The sequence below is a fragment of the Galeopterus variegatus genome, unplaced genomic scaffold, assembly GCF_000696425.1.
Source record: "Galeopterus variegatus unplaced genomic scaffold, G_variegatus-3.0.2 Scaffold266, whole genome shotgun sequence".
NCBI lineage: Eukaryota > Metazoa > Chordata > Mammalia > Dermoptera > Cynocephalidae > Galeopterus > Galeopterus variegatus.
Genome location: NW_007726377.1, coordinates 173,860 through 181,634, shown reverse-complemented (window position 1 = coordinate 181,634; position 7,775 = coordinate 173,860). Strand labels below are relative to the sequence as shown.

The 7,775-nt window shown below is 50.0% G+C and overlaps 1 protein-coding gene across 2 annotated transcripts in view; it reads right to left on the bottom strand.

Moving 5' to 3' along the window:
- The window catches only part of ACAN (aggrecan), a 35,349-nt gene extending 29,112 nt beyond the window's left edge, over window positions 1–6,237 (bottom strand). For both annotated transcript variants that reach the window (XM_008566711.1, XM_008566712.1), the window contains exons 1-4: window positions 6,168–6,237; window positions 3,241–3,624; window positions 2,101–2,275; window positions 708–835 (exon numbers count right to left, since the gene is read on the bottom strand). In XM_008566711.1, the coding sequence (XP_008564933.1) occupies window positions 708–835; window positions 2,101–2,275; window positions 3,241–3,624; window positions 6,168–6,237 (757 nt within the window). The remainder of the gene's footprint in view (window positions 1–707; window positions 836–2,100; window positions 2,276–3,240; window positions 3,625–6,167) is intronic.
- Window positions 6,238–7,775: the final 1,538 nt, after the last annotated feature.

Sequence of the window (7,775 nt, the reverse complement as noted above, 5' to 3'; positions counted from 1 at the left end):
GGGGGTGGGTGGGGGGTGGGGGCAGTTGCCAGAGGTAGCAGAGTCTGGAATGTCCAAAGGGTAGATGGGTACAGATTGTGGAAGGGGTGTCCTCCACATGTTTGGGTAACTCTGTGACCAAAATTAGTGCCCTTTACAAAACAGAAAAAACCAGGTTCCTTCCCGCTGTCTCCGATTTGCCCACTGGGAAGGCCTGGAATAGGGCTGGGGCAGGCAGCAGAGAAGCTGAGACAGGGCGGCTGGCAGCCAGCTCTCGTGGGAACTTTGTTGCTGATGGGCCCACCTTGGAGTGGCCTGGGTGTCCCTTGTGAGAGTGACAAGGCTGGACTGGGCTTTGATGGTGCAGGAGACCTGAAGGATAGGGATGAGCTGCCCAGAGCAGCCTGGTCCTGGGTGGGAGGAGCAGTCCTAGGTGAGAGAACTCCTGTGACACATGCACATGGCCTGGTGGTGACGCCAGACAGTTAGCAGATACTTGGGGCCATCGAGACCTTCTCTAAAATGGAGGGTGAGGGGTCCCACCCTCCTGTAGGTCCCACCCCCACCCCTTCATGGCAGAGGAGGATCCAGATGTCAGGCCCTGAGCTAGCGCCCTGCCCAGAGCAAGCCTGTGCTATCCCCATCCCGAGTTTGGGTGGGGTGATGGGGAGGAGAAGGGGGCTCTGGGGAGGGAGCAGGGCTGCTCCTGGCAGGCAGGGGAGCCTCACCCTCCATCTCCTCGGCGAAGCAGTACACGTCGTAGGTCTCATTGGTGTCTCGGATGCCGTAGGTTCTCACACCAGGAAACTCGTCCTTGTCTCCATAGCAGCCTTCCCGGGGAGTGTGGATGGGGTACCTGCCAGGAATCCAAAGTGGGGGTGTGACTCTCAGGGGACACAGGGAAGCCCATGGCCTGAGTCCTCACAGGAGGAAAAGGTGACATATCGCATTTGACTGTGTCTGCTCTGCATATGTGGACCTCCTGTCTGCTTTTCAGTTATTAATGATTAAAGGTGGCCCCTTTACTGGGTATTTATTGGTACCAAACGTGCTCTATCAGGGGCCTGCAAACTTTTTCTGTGAAAGGACGGATAGTAAATATTTTAGGTTTTGCAGGCCATAAGGTCTCTGTGATGACACTCAGCTGCCACTGTGGCACGAAGCAGCCACAGACAATTTACAAACAAATGAGCATGGTTGTGTTCCAATAAAACTGCATTTGTAGAAACAAGGGGAGGGTTGCATTTGGCCCGTGGGCCCCTGCTCCATAGCATCAGCCCAGTGAGACAGGTGCTATAATGACTATTTTACACTTGGAGAAACTGGGGCTCAGAGATATTAAACAATTTGTCCGAGGTCACACAACTTCCAAGTGCCAGAGCTGGGATTTGAGTCGGCTCTGTCTAAGGCCAAGGTGTGGGCTCTTGCACTATGCTAGACTGTCTGATCTTTTTATTTACTTATGTATGTATTTATTTATTTATAATGGTTAGTTGTTTCTGTGCCCTAAGTTCTCTTTGCCTATCCTAAGATTGCAAGATATTTTCCTCTGTTTTCTCCCTGAGGCTTTGTGGTTCTGGCTTTTACAGTTAGAGCTATGATGTGCCTGGAATGAACTGTGTCTTGCCTGCACAGTCTCATTTACAAGGCATGGAGAACCCTGCAGGGCAGGGCTGCATCTGCACTGCTGTGCAACCTACTCTCCCCAACACCCGCACCCAAGAAGCTTACTTAGTGTATGTCTTGCCTTATTTAAAACAAAAAGGATGTAAGATGGCTTACAAAAATACCGAAAACACCAAACTTAACAACAACAACAACAATAGCAGTGAGTGAGAAAATTGTGGCAAAGGGAAAAATGGGTAGGAAGGAGATGACGTGCAGGACAAGGTTGCTGGCAGCCACCCACTCCATTATAAGAGAAAATAACAAAGATTTGGGATGGGTCATTGGGTGCCCGTGTTGGCCAGGGAGACCCTAACCTAGGCTGGCATGGTGTCACGCTGGAGCCAGCTCAGTGTTGGTCAGCGTTCCACCCCATCACCCGCCCCTTTCCACTGTGGCCTCTGACCCCTGGCCCCCGGTGCTGATGCCCCACTCTGCTGGTGGGCTGGGGGCTACCTGACAGTCTGGTCAGCCAGCCAGCCAGCATCGCACTGGTGGAAGCCGTCCTCATAGGCAGCCTGCAGCTGCTCAGGTGTGGCAATGATGGCACTGTTCTGCAGGCAGGCCCGCTGCGCCCTGTCAAAGTCGAGGGTGTAGCGCGTGGAGATGGCTCTGTAATGGAACACGATACCTGCAAGACACATGTGGGCGGGAGAGCTGGTGAAGCACAGCCTCTGATCATTCAGGCCCTCACAGAATTACGGTGGCAGTCACATGGACAGTCTGGTCCAGGCTGATGCATGGATCCTTCTCCACATCTGCATGGGGTCCTGCTGACTTTGCTGGAACACCCCCGGCAATGGGGAACTCACTACCTCACAAGACATTCCTTTTTGAATGCTTATATAATTCCGATCATCAGAAAGTTCTCTGAATTAAACTAAAATCTGCCTCCTTATAATTTTTTTTTTTTTTTGGTTATTCCAGGACCCTATATTGCTTTGGGAATGAGACTCTCATGCACCCGCAGCCCAGGGGCGACCTGAGGGAGCCTTGTTTAAGGTACATCCAGGAGACGTACATGTCAGTCTTTGACAAAGTCCTCTCACTATACCTCCCCCTGTGAAAAATATGGTGCTGACCAAAGTTCTGAAGCCAACCAAGGACCTAACTGTTCTCCTTGGGCCACAGAAAGAAAGGAGACCAGGGAGACCTCAGCCCTTTCTCTGGCTTCCGTAGTTGAGAATGAGGAGGTGGCAGAGGGGGACAGAAAAGACACCTGGATGAAGTGTCAGGAGACTGCTCTGACTCATTTCCAGGGTAACAGTAGGCAAGTCACTTAACCTCAGCGTGCCTGTCTGTAAAATGGGCATGATCACAAGGCCCACTGAATCACAGGATTGTCGTGAAGCACAGACTGTTATTCACCTGTGATCATGGCCAGGAAGTATTTAATCAGCCCCAAAGTCCAGAGAGAAAGTTACTACCAACTCCAGGTTACAGAGGAAGCACCTGACGTTAAGCAACTTGAATGAGGTGTGAACAGGTGTGTTGGGGAGCTGGGTTTGAAAGCCAGCCCGCCTGGGCCCCCACCAGTGAGGACCCCATTCTGGTTCTTTCTGTGGTTGAAGCGGTTCCCCTGCAGGAGGCTCTCACCTTTGACCACGACCTCCAGGGTGGCCTCGCTGTCCTCAATGCCATGCATCACCTCACAGCGATAGATCCCAGAGTCATTGGAGCGCAGGCTCTGGACTTCCAAGGTGGCGTCGCTGGGGATGGCCGGGTAGTTGGGCAGCGAGACCCTGTCTTGGTAGGCACTGTTGACCCGCACCCGTCCTTCAGTGGCCACCAGCAGTACCACCTCCTTCTCCTTGGAGATGCGGCTCCACTTGATTCTCGGGGCGAGGGGGGCAGTGGAGGGGGCGGTGGTCACAGGGTGCATGGGGTCGATGAAGTAGCAGGGGATGGTAAGGGAGGTCCCCAGGAGGACCCTCAGTGGGGACGGCTGGGGGATGCTCACACTCAGCGAGTTCTCATGGTCTGTGAAGAAGTGTGGGTGAAAGACAGACCTGTTAGTGCTTACACAGGACCACCCAGCCTCCCCGCCAGTCCTGGAAATGCACTATCCAGAGAGACCGAAATCCAACTCGTGTGTTTGTGCCTATGATGGGGGATGCTCCTGTGTCATATGGAAATTCCCAGGAAGTCCTGCACACCCTTTCCAGAGCAGAGTTCCTCACGACACCTCTGCACCTCAAAACAGAAACTGCGGAGTGAGAAAAGGGTTCCAGAGGAGGGCAGGGGAAACGTCAGAGTCAGGACTGCCTCTCTGTTTCTCAAACTGGGGTACCCCAAGGAGTGCCAAACCATAGGATAAATAGGACCCATCTTAAAGTGGCAGCTTGACTCAAAGATTCTGGGAAAATGATTTTGGGATAGCAAAAATTATTGTGGGGTAGATAAAATCTATACAACTTTTTTTTCCTTTTTGTCTTTTTTACTGACCGGTAACGGGATCGCAACCCTCGGTGTTGCGTCCGCACCGCGCTCAGCCAGTGAACGGGAACCGGTCTCCACATGGGATCCGAACCCTCGGCGGGAGCGCTTCCGCGCTCCCAAGCGGCGCACTCTCCAGTGCGCCACCGGGCCAGCCCGAAATCTATACAACTTTTAAAGCTAAGACACAAAACTTCAAAATGTTTCCCATCTGGGGAGGTCTCCTGTGGGCTGTTGCCCATCCTTGCAAGGGGAAAGTCACTCTCTTTTGCTATTTGGGATTCAGGGGCCTAGGTGGAGAAGCATCTGAGAAGATCAGGTGTTTTAGTCTGCAAAGAGTCCGATTGGGGGATGGGGGGTGGGGAGGAAATGGGACAGGACCAGACTCCATGAAAATCATGGAAAGTGTTGGTAAGGGAGATGTGGTACGTTCACCAAATCTTGTTGGAAGTAAAAGATCTGTCTGGAATGGGAAGAAACAGCTTTCCAAAAAAATAGCACCTTTCATGGGGAGTCATAAATTTATGGAGCCCTTCTTTCAGGAGAGCCTGCCGGTTGAAATAAAAATGTTTCAGATATTTGTGGGTGGTGGATACATAACAGGCCGAGGAAAGAGGAGCCAGGAATGTTACAGTCCAGTCCTAACCTTTTGATGTGCTAGACAGTCCCCACCAGCCCCTCCACAAACATCTCCCTCTGAACGCTCAGCCCTCACACCCTTGGGCACAGCGTGGTTTTAGCACTGGTGGCTCTGGGGGAAAGCTGAAGGTGACTGCAGTGCCCAGAGTGGCAGGTTTTAAAGCTCTCGCTCAACCCTAGTGAACTGGTTTGCCTGTGTGGGCAAACCACCCCAGGGTCTAGCCAGGGGCCAGGTGTTTGTGGGTCCCAGAGCAACCATACAAATGGAGGCCCGTAGACCATGTGTCTACATGTGCAAAAGTTAAAATAAGGCCAACAGATTGTTCAATAAAATATGTTCTATCCTCCTATTTGACAATGAAACCTTTCAAAATGAACTGAAAGGTCAGATTCAAATGTAGAATTCTTGCGTTCCTTAGAGCTGTGTGTGCATTGGGATGCAGTGGCTGGGTGGGAGGAGGTGGAGCTGGAGCTGGGCCGCCTTATCTTCTCCCCCGACTCTGTACTGTGAGGGGTCTCATGCACACACTGAGTTGATCTCAGCCCTCACATCCCAGCTCTGTCTACACCACATACAAACAGCCACTCCTTAACCCCCACCTTGGGCCTAGGGGTGGCTCACACCATGGGTCATGGACCCATGCAGGCCCTGAAGGTGGCTTGGGCCCATTTGGACAGGGGATTGTGGGCATCCTGGGTACCCAGAATGTGTCTAAAAGGGGAGTGCAGAGCTGGATGGACATGTCCCATTGGCCCTATAGTCCCCTCCTTTGGGGAGGGTTGAGGCTGGGAGAGGGGCCCGAGGGGGTCCTCTAAAGAACATGGCTCTAAGCTGGGGCCTCTCTTTTCTGCGTCTGAGGGAGATACATTCCACTTTGGGGCAGCCCATCCTGGGGTCAGTGAAAGGTTTGTTCATTTGGTTCAGGGCTTGATGATCAGAAATATACCCAGCCTGATACGTGGGGGCTTCCCAAGGATGGTTTGTCAAGATGGGCAAACACCTATGTGACTCACAGGGGATTCTCTCTGTTTCTCAGGCCAGTATTTTTTCTTGGATGCTCTAGCCAATCCCCTCTTGGCAAATTTTTCTCTTCTGGTTGTCTATGTCCTGCCCCTACCCTGAGCTCAGTGTGTGCAGTTCTAGGTGAGATGCCCAGAGGGAAGTATCCTGGGAGGGAAAGCACCTGCCAGGATCTCCCCCTCAGCTGTCCAAGCTAGAGGGCAGCCAGGAGCCCTATTTTTCGAGAGAGGCTCCCGGATGTGTGTGTGCACGCTCATGGGTGCTTTCCCACTGCAGTTACACTTGCATCGGTAGGGAGCAGGCAGGGGCAAGAAAAGGCCAGAAAGAAGAAGTGATATTCCTGGGACCAGCAGCACTAGGTTCAGTAGCCAGCACTCAGAACCCAGCACCTACTGAATAAATGAACCATGCATGGGAATGTCCTTACCTGAAACTTCTACTGAGATGGTTGCAGTGATGACCCTCAGAGTCACAAAAACCAAGAGTAAAGTGGTCATAGTTCACCTGGAAGAGGAGAGGCAGAGGCATTATTGGGATGGTTAAAGTACGATGAGGTCACGTGACATTTGGCCATGGTGATAAGCTTCAAGCCCAGGAATCTGTAATCACATTCAGATATGGAGGCTGCATGTGGCTGGTGAGATGTTTCCTCCAAGAATCTTTTCCTCACAAAACCTTCACAGTTTTCTCAGTTTAATTACAGGCATTAGGTGGATCAACCTAACCTACCATCTTCCAGCTAGTGAAGGCTCATTCCAATGATTCCAGTGATGGTTAATCTTGTGTGTCAACTTGACTGGGTCATGGGGTGCCCAGACATTTGGTCAAACATTGTTCTGGGTGTGTCTGTGAGAGTGTTTCTGAATGAGATAAACATTTGAATTGGTAGACCGAGTAAAGAAGATTGCCCACCCTAATGTGGAAGATTGGATAGAACAAAAGACTGACTTTCCCCTGAGTAAGAGAGAATTCTTCCTGCCTGATGGTCTTCGAGTTAGGTCATTGGTTTTTTTCCTCCCTTTAGACTTGAACAGAAACATCAGCTGTTCCTGGATCTTGAGGCTATTGGCTTTGGCACTGAAACTACCCCATTGGCTCTCCTGGGTTGTAAGCCTTCAGACTTGGACTAGAACTTCACTCTCAGCATTCCTGAATCTCCAGCTTACCAATTCACCATGCAGATCTCGGGACTTGCCAGCCTCCAGTCTGCTATTAAAAAAAAAAGGTATAATTCAAAATGCAAAATATTACTACCTAATATGAGTAGAGTTGAAAGAGGAAAGAAATGTTATATATTTGTTCCATTAATATGAAGCTGAAATATTGGCTCATAATGAGATTATATCATCAAATTATATTATGACCTTTAAAAAATTCCATAGTAGCAACTGAAAGTACAATCCCATTGTTTGTGATAATTTATTTCATCCAGACACAATTCTGAAATAGTGCTTCCAACCTGGCACTGGCAACTTTGTTTAAAATAATCCTAGAATTTGCTCACTCCAGATATCAACATACAACATCTAGAACGTTGTTTGCTGACTGGAAAATCCATCTCTATGGTTACAGTGACTCTCTCTCTCTCTCTCTCTCTCTCTCTCTCTCTCTCTCTCTCTCTCCTCTCTCTCTCTCACACACACACACACACACACACACACACACTCACATGCATACACACAAACACACACACAGAGTTGGCCCTTTGTATCTGGATTCTGCATCAGTGGATTCAACCAACCACTGATCAAAAATATGTGAAAAAAAAAATGCTTCTATACTGAACATGTACGGACTTTTCTTTCCCTTTTCCCTGAACGATACAGTATACAACTGTTTACATTGCATTTACATTGTATTAGGTATTACAAGTAATCCAGAGATGATTTAAAGTATATGGGAGGATGTGCAGAGGTTATATGCAAATTCTGCACCATTTTATATGAGACTTGAACATCTGCAGATTTTGTTATCCACTGGGGGACCTGGAATCAATTCCCCACGGATGCTAAGGGACGACTGTATGTACGTGTGT